The 18,804-nt window shown below is 38.8% G+C and overlaps 1 protein-coding gene across 2 annotated transcripts in view; it reads left to right on the forward strand.

The window, feature by feature from the left end:
* CACUL1 (CDK2 associated cullin domain 1) overlaps nucleotides 1-18,804 on the forward strand; it is a 40,566-nt gene that overhangs the window by 17,402 nt on the left and 4,360 nt on the right. The window contains exons 4-7 of one of the 2 annotated variants that reach the window (XM_042818347.1): nucleotides 891-986; nucleotides 5,557-5,659; nucleotides 15,090-15,179; nucleotides 16,475-16,613. In XM_042818347.1, coding sequence (XP_042674281.1) covers nucleotides 891-986; nucleotides 5,557-5,659; nucleotides 15,090-15,179; nucleotides 16,475-16,613 — 428 coding nt within the window. The remainder of the gene's footprint in view (nucleotides 1-890; nucleotides 987-5,556; nucleotides 5,660-15,089; nucleotides 15,180-16,474; nucleotides 16,614-18,804) is intronic. The other variant, XM_042818348.1, reaches the window with a different exon arrangement.

An 18,804-nucleotide genomic window follows, 5' to 3' on the forward strand; every position in this document is an offset into this window, starting at 1 on the left:
CTCTGCAGATACATCCATCCTTGGCTTAGTGCACTCCTAAGTGCTCTGATGTGGCTCCTTGAATCTCAAGTATCTGTAAAGCAAGCAGTGCTTAGTACTTCCTATTTTCTTGCTTCCTCTCACAATTTAACTTAGCTAAAAAAGCCTGTTCTGCAGTGAGCTTCCATGTTTTTCCTTTAGGAAAGAAGGTATTTTACACAGAAAACAGCAGCTGTCATAGTGGTGCTGCAAGGCCTGTCAGGGAGATGGCACTTCAAGTTTTTGTATGGCAGCTTTGCTTGGGGCTACAAGGTTGTGCAGTAGATTTGTGTAGGTTTCAGATGCAGAGCTCTCTGAAGATATTACTTCAGTCCTTCTGACTCAACATCCTAAATATTAGCCTTGCTCTGTGTGACCCAGCTGAAACAAAAAATGCTTTCTGGGAAGGACAGTGCTCTCAGAAGCTGGAGGATATGCTCCGTGCCCACTGAGGAGCCAGGCAGCTGCTCAGCATCACTTTGCTGTCTCAGGGCAGTAGGATCAGTGCACACACTGCAATGCTGTGAAATCTGGTTGTGGATCGTAGACTTGATAGAGAGCATTTTCAAAAAGAATATCTACTCTTTAATAAGTGTTTTTATTTGCATATGCTAAATATTATTTTGCCACAGGCATGAGGTATTTCTTACTGAATGCACCTGTTCTCACACACAGTCCTTAGCAAAATCACTTAGTGGTGAAAATCCTTCTTGCCACAGGGAGTGATAGTAGAAACTCTGGAAAGATGTGTGGCTTGCTTTTAGTGGATCACATGCTGTGTAGTTTTTGAGTTGGCTATGAAAGCATAGCCCATGCTGTTCCAGATCTTTCTCTTGTTCAAATTACAACCTGACTTTTATGGTTTCTTGCAGGCCAGCCCTCCAGATCTCTATATTGAAAGATTTAACGTAGCTCTTGGACAATATATGGGAGCATTGCAGAGCATTGTGCCTCTTTTCATATATATGGTAAGTTTTAGAAAACTATGTTCAAATAATTTATGTCCATGCACAAGATTGTGACTAAAAGCTGAAAGGAGTAGAATGCACTCTAACAATTTTTCTTGCAGCTTTTACCATTCAGGCCTTGTTTTTCTTTCTACCTGTATAGCAGTTCTGATAAAGATGTGTGGGAAGAAGAAAGGAAGCTATGCTGCTTAATGCAGGCTTCTGGAATTGATTTTCTGCCCTAGTATTGTATTATTGGAAATAGGAGGAATTACTTTTATTTTGACTTGAAAGCAGCCTTACCAAATAGGCCATTATTTATATCTTTTTTTGATATGGTCTATTGACTTGTCATGTATTGGCTTGGTAGTTTGGGCAGGTTATAAGGATGATTTTATTGCTTTTAAATTGCACAAATTAAGACAAGATGGACATCTTGTGCCTGAAAGAAATATCTCTTTCAAATGTTTGTATTGGTTGGTAAAGCAGTTCTGACTGGGCATGGGCAAACTTTCATAGTTCTGTCAGGCATGCTTGCAGAGGTTCAGGAGGCATTGACTGTAACTGTTGTGCAGATCGTGTACTTTATGATGTCTTCTGTGTCTCTGAAAAAGTCTGTAATATGCATAACTTTAGTCAAAATGCCAAGTTTCTTATTGCTTTTTTTAATGGTAAAGAATAATTAAAGCTTGCCTTCCTCCCAGAAATTATCCTTACATTGATTTGCTTAGAAATAAAATTTTTAGCAAAGAAATGCATTAAAAAACAAATTGCTTTAGATTTCATAACATTGCTTCAAACTCCTCAGAAGTTATTTTCGTTGGTAGCATCCCAATGTTTGGGAAACAAAGACCTACATTGTAGTGGGTGTACCTGAAACAGAGTAGTTTGCTATAGTCCTTCGGCATAGTTTCACCATGTAGATTTGTTGCATTACAAGAGGAAATTGTCTTTCTTGAACTGGGTTTCTTCTGATCTACTCTTCACCTAGTTCATACAAAATGAAATCCTGTTGCTACAGCACCACGTGTAAGCCAAGGAGTGTGTTCATGGTGATAACTTTTGTTTTTCTCGCAATTCTTGTCATGATTTAATATCGCAATCTGCTTACAAATGGAGATAAGCTGCTCAGGTTTGTACTTTATTGAATGCTTAGATCTGTCTCAGAGGCTCTTCAATCAGAGGTCAAAATCTTCAAAATTAAGACTGCAGTACCTGTAGCATCCAATAATGTTCATGGTAGACACAGACTATCTTTAGCATGCCTATATAGAATATAGCCTATATAGGCTAGTTATAATTGAATAGATTTCCATATCCTTCTTTGTACACCTTAATTTTTACAGTTTGAGTCTAACTGATACGTGAGCATAGACAAAATCATTAAAGAGTAATCTCTAAAATGAGTACTTGCATAGTAATTGTAATATAGACTGTTTTAAAAAACATGTAAGTCCACAGTTGATATTTTAAAGGAGCAATATCTTTGAAGCAAGAGTAGGGATTTGTTCAGGCAGTAAAACTCTGTTCCTGCAAATGAGAATAGACCTGACAGCAACTTCTGTGCTTGTTCCTCTATCTGCCAAATGCAGTGCTGTTGTATCAGTTATTTAGTTGTTTTGAAGGATAATATCAAGTTAAGACTCAAACTTGTTCCCTGATATCTTAATCAGTTGCACATGATGTGGAAGATGCTGCTAGAAAAGTCAGGATGGAAAACATTCTCTTCTTAGTTTATTTGTGTATATTGGGAAGTATTTATATGTACAGCCTCTTCTGCAGTCTTACATTATTGCATCTCATTGCGTTTTCTGTTATGCAGCAGCAGTTTCTTTTATTTAGACAAGAAAATAAGATTACGAAACAACTGCAGGAGCTGAAAGCCTAGTTATTCTCCAGTATAAATTACAGCTTTGCAGTTGGTTTAATAGGTACTTCCAAGGTGCATTTAATGGAAGTGGACTAAGTTGTTGGATTCTGCCTTTTTGTTCACAGTGCCACTGCTTTACTTTTTTGATAGCGATGTAATTGTTTTAATCAGGAGTTTCTGAAGTTGCTGATTTGCACTAATAAGCTTTGTTCTAAAGAGGTGGTTATATTAATGCTTAGGAAAACTTCAGACATGCATTTACATGTTTAAAAATCTAGGAAGGTAAGGAAAATACAAAGGTTTTTAATACAACTGGAATGTGTTTTTGTCTTTTGTTGGCCACAAGAGATGTAATTAGCCTTAGGGCTCAGTGCCGTGCATTTGAAATCTACAGCAGTACTTCTCTTTGCTGGTCTGTACCAAACCATATTCTTGTGTGAATGGTGGAAACACAGGACGGGAGTTTTCTTAGCGTGCTTTTATGTGGTGACCAAGCCCTTGGGTGACAATTAAGAGGGCTGACTTTGCAACTGGGGAATTGTTCATTCTTTCTTTGCTAGGAACATTAGTGGTTTTCTTCTTCTAATGATGTTGCTACATCCGTTGCTACATTGAACTTCTCAGGAAAGCACGGAGAACTGACTAAATCACTGTTCTGACTCTAAATTCAGTGGGTTTAATCTCCTTCAGAAATTCTGGTACAGAAATGCAGATGAAGCAAATGAAGCTAGAAGTCAGCTTAGCACAAAGGTCTTTATGTCCAAGGATAATATCAAGTAAATAATTGTATTCTGTATGATCAGTAAGTCTAAATGAAGTTATTCTAGATGCTTGCAGCCCTTGCATGTGACAGTACACTGCACACATGAATGAATAAAGATATGTATTCAAAGAAAAATTAAAATCAGTGCTTAGAAGATAAGTTCTTGCTGGCTAATTATAGTTATGTAGATAAAAATCTATTATTTTGTGGTATGAGGTGGGCCTAATTCTTGTGAACCCTGTGGATTTGAAGGATTTGAATTAGTTGAGATTAGAACCTTATTTATCACTGTCTCTAAAATGTTGTTCTTACTGGGTGGCTTTGCACTTGCTTATTAGCTGGGGGCGTCTTGTGTGTGTATACATGAAGAGATGTTTGTATACATACATGAATGAGGTAATAAACACCTATGTACTGTTGGTTTTTTCTTTCTGAAGTGTTTTGCTCTCCTTTTAATGATTTTAACAGAATTGTGTCTTCTAATGTTAGGATGGTTTCTAGAAGAAATGCTTGCATCGTATCTGAGTTTCTCAGGTGCTAGTATCTATTTACTATTTATTTATCTGTCTGCTAAATCTTGAAGTTAAATCACTTTTCAATAAATACTGATAGAGCCAAAGTAGTGACATCTTATGTGAAAGGTGTTCCTGGTTTTCCACTAACAAGAATGAGGCACTTACTCTGCTATCTCCTTTCAGCACTCTGGGCTGGAAATGAAGTACTTGCACTAGGTTTTTCAAGTGTTGCATAAGAAAATAGCATCACTTTTTTTGCATGTCTTTGTCAGCTGCATTTAATGTAAGACAGCTTTGAGGCTGTGAAAATAAAGAAGGTAGCATCTCCTCTGTCGGCTCTTAGGAGAATGTGGTTAGCTTGACATTGCCCTGTGTTGGTTGGGGTCACTGTGTGTTGTAGAGGAGCCTTAAGAAATCAAACTGATAGAAGGCTGAAGTACAGTGTGTAGGTTGGTACTTCCTAGTAGTAGAGCTGCTTCTGTTACTGTGAATTTCTGTTGCTGTTAATGACAGTTAACCATCGGTGGAAAAAAGCAGTATTGTGCAAGTGTTCTACTGTGTACCTTAAGATTAAGTTGATTTTCTAGTAGCATGGCTGCATAATACTATGCAGGTTGTCCAGATGAGTTCAGTTGGCCTATTTCCAAGTTAGTATTGAAGTGATAGGAGATTTTTTCATGGAACAGCTATGCTTTTGGGTGTTTAATGCCCACGCATAAAATACAGTGAGGGTATCTTGCTATGAATTGCAGTTTTGGAACTGGGGAGTAATGCCAAGTGGTACACTGGGTTTAAGGTCCCTCGGGGAAGTCACGAGTAGAATTTTTTCTGAGGGCTGAGGAGACAAATTTATTAATGCTGAGTGGGTCAAGATAATTTTTAAAATTAAATTTTTAATGTAATTTAGTTTAATACAGGTTTGTATATATCACTTAATTTCACAGTACATTAATTTTGGGTATCTGTCTTCTGAGATTATCAATGAACCTCAGGAGTGAATAGCTCTACTGGTAATTTATTACTATAATATACCTATTTTAATGGCTTAATCACAATTAGGTATTTTAAATGTGATATCCAGCCTTATTTTACTATTTATGGTGTTTATGATGTTCTAAAACACTGTTTGTTTTTTTTTTTTTTTCTACAGATTCTCATCTGGATCAATATGTAGATGTATCTGTAGATGCATTTAAAAACCAAGCATCTGTAGATATTTGACTTTATTAATGCTATAGTACCACATGCAGACTCAATTTTAAATACATGTCTTTTTGTTGTACAGGACTGTTCTATGCAATATAAAAGTGGGCACCAAGGAAGCATTTTGCGGGTTAAATATTCTACAGTTTTAAAAATATAAACTATTTTATTCAGGATTTAAAAAGGTTTTTATTTCCTATTATAAAAACCAACCACTGATATTTCTGTCTTATTTTCCAGAATAAATTTTACATAGAAACCAAGCTTAACAGAGACTTAAAAGATGACCTTATAAAGCTGTTTACGGAACATGTTGCAGAAAAGCACATTTACAACCTAATGCGTAAGTACCCTTAGTGGCTTTTTCTTGTAATGGGAGTCTGGAAAACTGCAGTGCTTTCAGATATTGCAGAAATCCACAGCAAACAGAAAATGGCAAATGGTTAAGAAGGCTCAAATACAAATTCCATTGGAAGGCATAGGAAGGACTGTTGTTTCTTCTGTGTTAATTTTCAACCATAAATGAAAAACAAGTGTATTAAAATTAGGTTTTTCTTACGAAATTTGTGATTTCTTATATACCACATCAAGGGATACAAGTCAACGGTTATTTTAAAATGTTTTTGTGTATGAAGTAATGATTGGTCTGGTATTTACCTTGAAGCAATTGGTGTGTGTATGCTGCATCCAGATGATGAGTGGCAAGGGTTGGGTTTTCTTTCTGATTTCTCCTGGTTAGTAATGCCTGTCTCCTTTGACTGAAGGGTTTGAGGTACACCAGAATAGTGGGAGATCATCAGTTTAATTTCATCATTTTCTTGCCGTCTGGAAAAGTCTGTGATGTAAAGCTTTTAGGCATCAGATCAGCTAGGAAATGTGAGGTTAGTGAGGAAGGTCCATCCATCACCTAACATTGTATTTTGGGCCAAAGGCATTTACTGAAGTGTGGTATGATGATTCCTCCAAGAAAATCATGGAAAATTCAACTGCTGTTAGATTTAAGTGTGTGCATGTTTCAGGCAATGAAAATATGAATGTGACTTTTTTCTTTTTTTTCCAATGAGAAAGTAAAGGTCATGCTTTGAATCAAATCTTCAGGATGTAAGTAATGTCAAATTTGTTGCTGTGTAGTTTTCTGTGAATTGATGTAGGAGAATTAAATAGAAGCCACAGATAATGCATTGCAATGAAAGGGGGGAAAAAAAGCTCTTCCCTAGCTCTGTGATAGTTACAGAATTGAAATGGAAGGAAAACACTGAGAAATCATCTGCCACCTGTCTGGCTGCTCTATATGGAGAGTGTTGTTTATGAGCACCTTTTTTGGATTTCATTTCAGTCTACTTTCAGCTTAGCAAAGCAAGTCATTTCATTACTGTTTTACTCCTAAGACTTGCATAAACTCTTAACTGATCTGACTGGTTAAACCTTGAGTAGTGGGATCTTTAAATTCAGATAAAGTATGCAAAATAAAATTCCAAACTTATGAACAAATTTTGAAGAAACAACTGAATATGCACAGTATGTGTAATACTGTTGAGGTACAGAGGAAATTCTAGTGTTATATTTTCTCAACTGTTGTAGATTGCTGATTTTCATACCAGAAAGATTGATATTTCCTTAACGTTCAGAAATATGACAGGTCTGAAAATAGGATTTATATATGGGCTTTGTGACTTTAAAACATCACTTTCAATGTGTGATACTGTTTATTCTAAAGTTTTATACAGATTTGGTTCAATAGGGAAGTGTTGGTGTGTTATGAAGGAAGAAAATAACATTTTGAGCAGGCATACATAAATCAAATTCTGTAATTTGTGATCTGTACTGAAAAAATTGAGTTCTGGTTGTGCTCAGCACGAAGAAGTGCGTCCTCCAAGAAAGAACCAAAACATTTGTTGAATCAGCTTGTGATTTAGACTCAAGGAATATGGTAACACCTGCTCTTGAATTTGTTGGTATGTTTTTCATGGGCAGGCATTTCTGTTTGTAGTGCCTTCTTATTCCATCAGAGCCTGGCAGCTGGCTCTTCCATCCAAGGCTATGTCTGGGAGGTGACTGTAGGGAAACTGCAGTTCGATCTACAAGTTCCTTCTCTATTTCAAATTAAAAGAGAGAAAAAGAAGTGTCAGGAAGTGAGTGTAACATACATCTGTTTCTCAGTGTTTGATACTGCTCAGGCTGTGAGGGGCTCCTAGTCCTCGTGCTGTGGTTGGAAGCAGGAGGATGCAGAAGGGGCTTCTGACAGAATGGAGAGTGTGTCTGAGAGCTTAGTTGCAGAAAATAAAATACCTCTTATTAGGTGAGAATTCTTAATTTGCAGAAAAAAATGCAGCGTAAGTGGACAAGATCTTGCCTGCAAAGCTTGGGCTTCATAGCACTTCTGAGCTAATTTACAATTTATGTAAATTACATGAAAACATGGTTGTGTTTTTGTGAAGTATATTTACACTGGCAGTTGTTTATCAAGTCAGTGCTTTTCAAATTAAAGTGATGCATACAAACTACGTGAAAATAACCTGGTGATTTTCCTTATGAGGCCTAAAGCTGGCTCTTGCTGATAAGGGTGCTTTATAAAATGGCTTAGGAGAAGTTGTCATGTGCAGAACTACTTAAGTGAATGTAACAGAGATACAGCATCTTATTTACAAGAAGCCTCAGAAGTAAATAATGCAGAGGATACCTACTTGTCAGTCGAAGAATGTTGCCTTTATTCATTCTGGGTTCCTGCTGTCATTGTCACCTCTGCTGGCTTTCTTGGGTTGTAATTGCAGTGTCTTCAGTTGTGGAAGTGGCTAACAGCTCCTCATGCTCCCCAATTTTACTACTACAAATAGGTAAAAATCAGTGGGGGGAGGGTGGTTTTAACTAATCGCTGTGTTATTTCCTTGTAAGAGTTCTGTGAGCTTGATACCAAAAGCAAGGTTGCTCTATAATAGCTCTTTTTGTTTGTTCCATTTGCAGTGTACTGTTGTTTCTGCTTGGTGGATAGATCAGTTGCTTTTAATTACCCCTGTTCTCCTTACAGAAGCTAAACAAAGGGAGATTTGGGCTGGAATCCTGCTGTGGAAGTTGACAAGGTCCCAGCTTCTCAGTGTTGAGAGGAAAAGAAATAGTAGCTTAAACAAGTCAGGGAGAAGAAAGTAGCTTTAGAAAGATCTGTCACTTGGATTCAGTGAAGGTGAAGGGATTTTGCTGTTTCATCTCTTTAGTTTTTGGTTGTGAAGATGTACTTCAAGAGAGAGGTAATTTATGTTACAAAAGATTCTTCCTTTAAAGTGGCAGGAAAGGTATTTCCTGTGTGGGTGGTTTCTGCAAGATACTGGCAAAGCTGACCTGAAATCTGAAGAGGGCTGCTACCAGCTTGTGGTGATGTGCTTATGAAGTCTGCTTTTTGGTTGCAGCAGGTACAAATGTAATAGAAAATGACAGAAAATGAATGAAGCTATAGCTGTTGTTCTCTGCTGCAATTATCAGTGTTTGTATTTGCCTTGCAGAGATGTGTGTGTTGTGTAGGCTGTGGTTAAGCAGGAAAGGTGTGCTGGCGTGTACAGCCCTACGTTGCTAGCAACTGATTCTTATTGACCTCCAGAAACACCATAGTGGCAATGAAGCAAGGGACCCTCATCTCTGGCTGCTTACTGCTATGGCATAACTTTAGCAACAGCATTCCAAATCAGGCTTTCCTTTGTGAATACTCCAGAAGAACAGTAGTGTAAAAGGTTGAGAGAAAGACTTCGAGCCAGGTTTGTAGCCTGACAGTACAGCTGTGACACATAACATGGATTTCAGGTTGGTTTTTCCTTTACTCCCCATGCTTCACTCTTTGGTAGTTGGATAAGAAGATGCAGGTTGACTTCTTCCCTCCTTAGGCTGGTGTTTATTTTTTCTCCATTCTAACATTGATCTCAACCTGCTTAAGAGAAGCAGCTAATCATCATCTTGACTCTCAGACAGCAGAGAGAATCCCCTGGGAGGAGAGAAGCACTCTACTTTTCTGGTTTTTTTTTTTTTGTTTTTTTTTTTTTCTTTTCCAGAAAGCATTGCCCACAGCCTTTTTATATGCTGTGTGGACTTACTCTGAAGAAGTCTTTCACTGTTTAAGCTACATCTGCATCATCAGGTGATGATCTAGAGTGTAAACAGCCAGTATTCTGCTGTTGAAAACCTGGTGTTGGTTCATGTTTATGTGCGTTTTGGGGAGTTTTTACTTCACACTTGGTTATGTGTTTTCCCGTGGATGCAGTGTTCTTTGAGGGTTTGAGCACAACTGGTTTAAGTTTACACCAAAAGAATTGAATTGCTGTGCTCCAGGGCACCTCTGTCACATGAAGCAAAGTGCAGTAAATGGGATGATCAGCGAGTTTGCTTTGAAAGTATGTTTCTAATCTGAACTAAACAATTAATGTAGAATGAGCCCTTAAGCATTTGAAATCACTGTATTTTTCTTTCAGAGAGACACAGCAACAGCTATAATGGCAGAAGCAGTATGGTGCAATAAGGAAAAGGTGCAGCTCCGTCGCTGAGACGCTTTCCTTCTGTAGCACTGCATGTTGCTCTGCCCTGTGACACTGCTTTCCTTTTCCTTTGTGTGCAAAAATCAATAGCAAAAGAGAATCTGCACAACTTCACCATCTTCATACAATTTTCTTGGTTTTTTTTCTAAGTTTGATATGAAAAATAAATGGTAGATTTATTAAAAGGAAACTTCAAAAAAAAAGAGGGGAGAATAAGTCTCTTGTGGTGAGACTTGCTGTGTCTGAAGACTCAGAGTGGGTGTCTCGATGGGTTAAATGGGATGAGAAGATTCCTTTCTAAGGGTCTTAAAAGTAAAGCAAGTCAACACAGTACAAGGAAAAAACACTGACCCTTTCTAGTGTGTTTGAACCTAACAATAGTTGATAGTACATTTTATGGGAGTTGCAGCGTTTCTGTTGTATGAAACTGAAGGTCCTTCTCAAAATGTGTTGGCAAGTTCTTTGCTGGAGGTCCCAGAACTGTGATTTGGTTTGCAGTGTTTAATTTCTAGGCTAAGATATGTAGGCAAGCAGTATCATCCTATCACCTCAATTTCAAATTTCTATTCTAAACCATAAAACAGTTTTTTAAATTTTTATTCAGAGGCAAACTATTTTTGAGTTCTTCATTAAAAATCTCATGCTCTTCTTCCCAAATATTGGAAGACACAGGTGATTGCTAATGGCCACCAATTGCAGTTATGTTCTTTTCTAATGCTGGGGCATTGCTATTGCAGGATAGTCAGCCATTCCTTCTTTAAGACATTGAACTGACACATTTATGTCAGTCTGTTCTTATACCTCAGAGGGTACTTCTGCACTCACAAGGGCAGTACAGAATAGTTTGTTCAGCAACCAGTATTCTTTGTACTTTGTGCTCCACAGACCTGATGGAATAATCAAGAGCAACACCCACCAGTTTAAGAGTGGTAACAGCAGTGTTGAAATGGTCGTCGTGATTTGGCAGGGCTCAGTAACTGTAGAGTAACCATACTGGTAGCAGTGCTGTTAGCAGGTACTGTGCACTCATTCTCTAAACACCACTTAAACTACTCACAAATTTTGTCAGTGAAGTAAACTTTTAATTAAAAAACAAAGTTCCTTTGGAAAGTTGCAGCTGTTCCTTATTTTTCTTGTTTCATGTTGCAGCACCACAAAGCAAGGAAATTTTCTAATCAGAAATGTTATTCCCAAGTAATGACTGTTGTTTAACCTGGCTCACTGTAAGGGAATAACAAAAATGTTCCCATTTGATAAACCTTCATAAAACTGTAAACACAAAAAAACCTCTTCCCCAGTTCCTGAATTCTCAAAGTCCATATTTTTCCATTTACAGCTTTGTTTTTCATACTTACTTTTTAACAGCACTGAATATTTTCCGTGTGATTAAGACTTGAAAGCTTTAGATTGTAGCATTTTTATTAGATATTCAATAAAGCTTTTGGGCTATACCATGAATACTTTAAAGTAATCTGTGGTCTCATTAGAATGCCTAGTGGCAAATGCTTAGTAATAGATCCAGCTTCTTCATGTTTTTCTCTAACTTAGTTTTAGCTTATTTCAGGCTTCTGAAGAATTTAAATGACCAAAAACTATTTTGATTTAATTTCAGGAAATACAAAGGCAGTATCATGAGGGTTAAGCCAGAAGGAAGGTTGCTTTCATGCTGGAGGCTTTTAAAGACCTAAATCAGCGATTAATGTGTACAAATATATTAATACTGAGGAGATGATAATGCTCTAATTTTATTATAAGGGCACGTGACAATGCCCTTAATAGCAGGTTGTAGTATTTGGTTACCCCTGAGGGGGTCTGAGAGTTGGACTCTTATCTTTGTGGTCCCTTCCAAGTGAGCTGTTGTATTCAATTATATATGGGTTAAAGTAATGAACAAGTAATACATGCTCAAGCTTCATTAGTTAATTTAACAGCAAAATAGGCAGCAGGCTTGTGAAACAAAACCAAAAATCCAATCAACCAATAACAAAACAATCTAACAACCCACATTTTGTGGACTCTGTTCATAGCAGTTCTGTTCCTGTTCTGTTTGGTGGGATGCTTTGCATGGACTGGGTTTGAGAGTAAGGGCTGAGATTTGAAACCAAGGTGAATGTGATATTGTGAAGGAGAAGAAGGGTGTTTGGGATCAGATGGATCCACTTGGATTCAGCTGAGAGAAGTAAGTTGTTATACTGTTGAGTTGACTGTGTGAGAACTGATGAGATTTTGAAAGGGCAAAAATGCCAGGTAAGCCTCTGCTAGTAAGCTTTGTTTAAACTGCATTGGCAGTAACTCCTTTCTGTTGCTCTGCGTCTCTGTATTTCTCACTGATTTCTCACTTAGAGCAGTGGGAGGGCTCTAACTCTGGGAATATCTGTTTCTATTCTGCAGTGTACTGTAAATATTGTATACATTACTAAATTTAAGTACTAAATAGTATACTTTGCATGATGGAGTAAGAACCTCATTAATGTACTTATTTTGTAGCTTAGTTAAGCACTCAGTTCTGTTCCTGTTAAGAATTTATAATTTTTAGAGCACTGTTGAGTAATTACAACTTTGGACATGTCTACCTAAGCCAGACTTAAGCATGATTCATTAGAGTATCTTATTAGTGGAAGTTCTAAAGATCTTGTGAGCTAACATACAAAGCCGCACTGTTTTACTAGAAAAATTACATCTGCCAAGCAAAATTAGTATTTTGAAGTAATGTTGAAGGACATAGATTTTTTTCTGAGTGGTTAACTTAGCTTTTTGTAAGTAAATCTTGAACTGCATACAGTTAAGTATGAACTTGCAATGTATCATCTACTACTCATTTAATCCTTGGGTCCTTGGTCTTGCCCCAGGTGCCCCTTGTAATTACAGAGTAACTTGAACCTTTGTTAAGGAACAGGCTGTGTGAGCACTGCTATGAGGGGTGGAGAAACTTGGTCACTGCGGAGTCCGTGAAGGGCTGTGGGATCAGTGACAAAAATCCCAAGGCCCTTACGGGTATTGGCTTCCCTCAGGTTAGCGGTGTTCCAAAGCATCTCATATCTCTCCCTGTACTCAAAGCATTTCATCACGGGAACCCACACTCCACTTCTTTGATTCTGCTGCGAGTCATTTTCAAGACTGTTTGCAGGTTAATTAACTTCTTTACATGTTGGTTACTTAGCCTGTAAGATGCAGTATTAGTTCAGAGGTGCTGTGGAGGTGGTCAGATGGTATCATGGAGTCATTACTGTTGTCAGTCACCCAAGGCTTTGCCTCACCCTGCTCTGTGTGCATGCCACCTCCTGGCACTGGGTCATAGAATCACAGGTTGGTTTAGGTTGGAAGGGACCTTAAAGACCATTGAGCTCCAACCTGGTGCTGTGAACTGGTTCCCTCCCACCAGATCAGCTGCCCAGGGCCCCATCCAACCTGGCCTTGAGCACCTCCAGGGATGGAGAATCCCACTTCTCTGGGCAGCTGTGCCAGTGCCAAGGGTTGAAGGAGCCCATGCAGCTCCAGTGTTTTGGATTCTCTTTAACTGCTCCAAAAAGCAGGAGTGAAAGTCTTCATATCTGGAGATTTTTTTCTAAGGTCAGTATTGTAAAATAACAGCATAGCATTTTTGGTGTGACTAGCACAGCTGTTTCTGTTAGGTTTAAGTAGTTTTCTTAGGATGTAATACAGGAGTGAAAGTTTTGAATAAGAAGTGGTTAGGTTCCATTGCAAGGTGAGTTTCTGTGCAAAGAACCCCATTGTTGATGTACTTAAATTCTTGTCTGTAAACCTGCATTGAGATTTTCAGCCTATCTGGAAGCATTTGGAGTTTTATGCATTCTTATGGAAATCACTCTGGAAATATCTGTTCTTACAGTTGTGTTGTTCTCCTTAAGGTATTGATATCCAGGTTATGGAAATAGCGTGGCCTGGGTCATGGCTTTACCCCACTGTCTGAGAGGGTGCAATGAAGGAGCCAGACTCTTGTCAGTGGTGCCCAGGGCAGGACAAGAGGCAATGGCCACCTGCAGGTTACAGTGCACAAGCTGCCCATACACACTGCATGGATTTTCCATGACTATCTATCTACAGATATTCCTTATAGAGCATTAACCCCTTTTTAACGTAACAACCTTTCTTGGCTGTCAGGAGACTAAAGAGTAGGAAATGGGCTGTAAATATGGCATTATAAAACAAATCACATGGTGTCACCACCTCAAGCCTTCAGCTGAAAGGAGCAAGCACTTTTAAGCTACATGAATTTATTTTACACAGGTCTATAACAGTTTGATTACTTGGAATGAGAGGTTAGGAAAAAAACTTCATTAATCTGTCCCTTTAGTGAGCCACTTACACTTACAGAATGAGCAGAATGTAGTACTGCAGGTTTTTCTTCTTATGATAAGTACTATAGTGATAGGTACAGAAGTTGGAACTGAAGAAGCAAAGATGTTTGAAAACCAGTGACTGTAGTGTGTAGGTGCAGGAGACATGCCCTTTAGGTAGAGCTGTAACAGTCGTTTCTCCTCTGCAAGGGTTTGTGTACTATTCAGTTACTTCATAGAGGTGTAAAAACAGAGACAGCAGCTGTTTTAAACCATAGAGATCTTTTTTTTGCATGGTTTTTATAATTCAAATATAAGTACAAACCTCGAAGAAAGCACAATACAGGCTGAAGGTCTGGCTAGCATTGCATAAGCAATGCATATCTGCTACTGACAGTTATTTCCCTTAGAAAAAGGTGCAATTATTGCAATATTTACTACAGGGCATAGGTATCAAGAATGAAATAGAATTTTTTTTTTTTTTAAAAGAACAAATGACTCAATCTGTGCAGTTTTTTTTTCTGCGCTGTTTCATTCATTCACTTTCAATCCAGCTTCAGTTTGATGAGCAAGATGCTAAATAATACAAAGGGAGGATTGGTGACTCTGCAGGTGTTTACCACACTGGTGAGAGTACTTCTAATAATTGTTTACTTGTGTATCAGAGTACTTCAAGCCGTTGCTTGCTTGTTTTTACCTCACAGCTCCCACTGCCTCTCTGAAAAGGGGTGAAAAGTAAGTTTTCATGTTTTCATCTTACATGACTTGAGCTGAATGCTTCTACAGGAAAAATGAAGTTTTAATAAGAACTAAGTTCAAATAGGTGGCTGTTTCCTTTGAGGACATCTGATAACAAAAAGGACGCAGTTGCTGTATTTCTTTCAGACTAAAGTATGTGAGTAAAACCCTGCTTTTTAAATTAGGAAGATGGGTAATTATACTTCTCTTCATTTTATTTCAGCTTTACTTTTGGAAGCTCAGTCAACACCCTTTCAAATAACTCCATCAACCATGGCAAATATTGTGAAAGGCCTGTATACACTAAGACCAGGTAAAAAGAGAAATGCTTCAGTCTCTCAGTGCTGTTGTTCTGATATATTTCACTAAATACATACGTTGCTGCTAGCTGTCTTCTATGTTTTTTACCATGCACGTGTGTTGTGTTCTGTCAGTCATAGTGCTTCGTTACACTGTGTAAAGAGTCCAAGGACCCACTGGTTCTTGCTGCCCATCTCTGTCCTGCACTAAGTGAAATGGTAACCACCTGGGTACTAAAGTTTTGTGGTTTTTTTTTGTTTTGTTTTTTGTTAACCCAAATAACACAGCAACAAACACTCTGCTCTGAAGGCTGTAGGAAGATCTTTTTCTTGCATTCTGTAACAATAAAGAAGTTTTTTTTAAGTTGATTATCACAGAGGTTTTGAAGGTGATGCATTAAAATAATGAGTTACTGACAGCAGCTTTTCAAAAGGTCAGATCTTTGATGTAAAAAGACTGACAGTTTCTTCTCTGAAGCCATTATTTGAATGGTATTGTTTCATGCAGGGCCTTAAATTAGTTCCCGACTCCATTACGGTCATCTTATGCAACAACAACTATATCTGTATAGGAGTGTGGATAGGAATATCTTGCAGAAAAGCCCCTAATTCTGTAGTGCAGTGTTCAGTATTTATACAGACCAGAAACATAGTGGACCCTCCATTTACAAAATGCATGGATAAATCACTTTTAGTAAGCAAGATTTACCTTTATGACAACAGGATTATTGTAACATTTTAAAAATGAAGGGCATAATTTCAGTAAACTGCTCAGTACCACAGAAGAGTATATAAGTAAGTGTAAAAGTGACTTATTTTTAAAGCAGTCCCATGTGGTTCTGTTGTATTGCACTTAATATGATAGATGTTGAGCTTGTGATTTCCTTACTATCCATTTCAGTTGGTTTCTGTCTTGCCTGTTAACTTCTCAGGCTAGTTTGGGCGGTATCACGGGCCTCATCAGATTTTGAGTAGTTGTCTTACATCTGTAGGGCCGTACCTACAACTTGTGAAATTTCCTCTGCACAGCTGGGTAGGAAGAGCCGGGTAAAAGATGCTGTAGTCTTTGAGAGATGCAACAAGAACTGAATCTTGTTTTGATCATACGGTTGGCACACAAAAAAATCCTACCATCTACTTGCAAGCATGTGAATATTTATTCTAAGGTTTTGGGTTTTTTAAATTCAAAGTACTAGAAGTTATTTCAGACATGGCAAAAGTCCATACCAGATCTGCTGGTAACTTCTAAAGAGTAGAATTTCACAAATGATCTCATCCATATATTTTGTTGTTGTTTTCCTTCTTACAGAATGGGTACAGATGGCACCTGCTTTATTTTCTAAATTCATCCCGAACATTCTACCCCCTGCTGTAGAATCTGAGCTTCAGGAGTATGCTGCTCAAGACCAGAAACTTCAAAGAGAACTTATGCAGAATGGGTTTACTAGGTAACGATTGCTAGTCTTCTGTAGTAATTGTGATGGACAGTAAAGGTGAATACAAGTAAAACTACTGAAGGATTAATTTAAGAGTTAATAAAGAACCCTCAAAACTCAGTACCTAAAATACAGCCTAAACTTGCACGTATTTTGAGGGCTACCAACCCCGCAGATGGGAGCCATAGCCAGAAGATTGGAAATCTTAAAGCATTTTCTTGAAATAGACTAGTTGTTGTTCGTGTCACAGAATCACCTGGGTTGGAAGGGACCTCAAGGATCATGTAGTTCCAACCCCCCTGCCTAGCAGGGCCACCAAACATACACATTCAGATCAGGTTGCCCAGGACCCCGTCCAACCTGGCCTTAAACACATCCAAGGACGGGGCATCCACAACCTCCCTGGGCAGCCCGTTCCAGGGCCTAACCACTCTCCTTGTATAGAACTTCCCCCTAACATCCAACCTAAATCTTCCCTCCTTCAACTTCGATCCATTTCCCCTAGTCCTGCTGTTGTCAGCCCTTTTGAAGAGTTTACTCCCTTCCTGGGTGTAGGTTCCCTTCAGGTATTGATAGGCTGCAATGAGGTCACCCCACAGCCTTCTCTCCTCCAGGCTGAACAAGCCCAACTCCCTCAGCCTGTCCTCATAGGGGAGGTGCTCCAGCCCCCTGATCATCTTAGTCGCCCTCCTCTGGACCCTTTCCAAAATCTCAATGTCTTTCTTGTACTGAGGGCTCCACACCTGGACACAGTACTCCAGATGGGGCCTCACAAGAGCCGAGTAGAGAGGGACGATCACCTCCCTGTCCCTGCTGACCACCCCTCTCCTGATGGAGCCCAGGATCCCATTTGCCTTTCGAGCTGCCAGAGCGCACTGCTGGCTCATGTTCAGTCTCTCGTCCATCAGGACCCCCAGGTCCTTCTCTGCCGAGCTGCTCTCAAGGACCACTCCTCCCAGCCTGTACGGGTGCCTGGGGTTCTTCCGGCCCAAATGCAAAACCTTGCACTTTGCCGTGTTGAACCTCATTAGGTTCACCCGAGCCCAGCCCTCCAGCCTGTCGAGGTCCCTCTGAATGGCATCCCTTCCTTCCACCGTATCAACCGCACCACTCAGCTTGTCCTTTGATTGTACTTCCAGTGCACAATCATGTTCTTTTTCAGGCTTTTATGTTGGTCATTTATTTTCTCTTAGCTGGCGTTTTTTTCCATGGTGCTCCTGAAAATGTCATTTAATGACTTCTCCTTATTCCGCTCCCAGAGTTATTTATACAACTAAGGTATTTATTTTAAATGAGAATTTCCCTTCTGAGCCTTGAGCTGAGGTGGAGGGGTGAAACAGTAGATGAAACAGTGGAAATTTTTTCTTCTTGTTCAGTCTGAGCTGTGCCAGTTGCTTTATGCTTTCTATCAAACTGGTTTGGTGGAGGTCAGAAAGGATATTGGCCACGTAAGGGGCAATGATTTGTCTTGTGATTTTACAAAATTGCACTAGCCTGTGCTTTGGTGCAAATGCTCTTTTGGCATAGCTTGCTTTCAATTTAATAAATAAAAAGTGCAAAATACAACTTTGTAGTGGCGTAACTGACAGCATTAAGTCTGAAAGTGTTTTGCAAAGTATTCTTTGTGGTATTGTATTTTCAGGGTGCTTGGTGTGTTCTACTAAGAATGAATGGGGCATAGAGTCTGTCATCATTAAGAGATAAAACTGAAGTGCGGTTGATACATTTGCTTCATAACATTTTGCATTGATATTTGATATGCATTTTGCCATGAAACGCATTTCAAGATGTAATATGCTGCTTACATTCCTATATAAAGCTGTATGTGTATATATGTATTTAAGGGTTGTTTTTTTTGTAATGAAGGAGCGTGTCAAGTCTGTTCTATTCTGAGTTCTTTGCTCTCCTCTAATTACATCAAAAAACTGAGGAATGCAGCACAACAAAGAGTCTTGAGCTGTGTTAATGACCTGCCAGGCTGCAGTTGGAATTGTCAGTTGATCAGCACCATTACCTGCTGTTGCTGCAAAAAGTGGGAACACAAACCAATCACTCAGTGGCATTTCTCTTGTGAATGACCTTAATCAAGGTATACTCAGCAAGTCTATCACCCTAGGATTGGTTTTAGAGGAAGAACGCTTTGTATTATTAGAACTCCCAATTTCAACCAGTTTCCAGCACTTAAGTGTGGAATTATAACTAC

This window comes from Centrocercus urophasianus, unplaced genomic scaffold, assembly GCF_019232065.1.
Source record: "Centrocercus urophasianus isolate 14NV4802_14NV808 unplaced genomic scaffold, USGS_Curo_1.0 seq_17, whole genome shotgun sequence".
Lineage (NCBI taxonomy): Eukaryota > Metazoa > Chordata > Aves > Galliformes > Phasianidae > Centrocercus > Centrocercus urophasianus.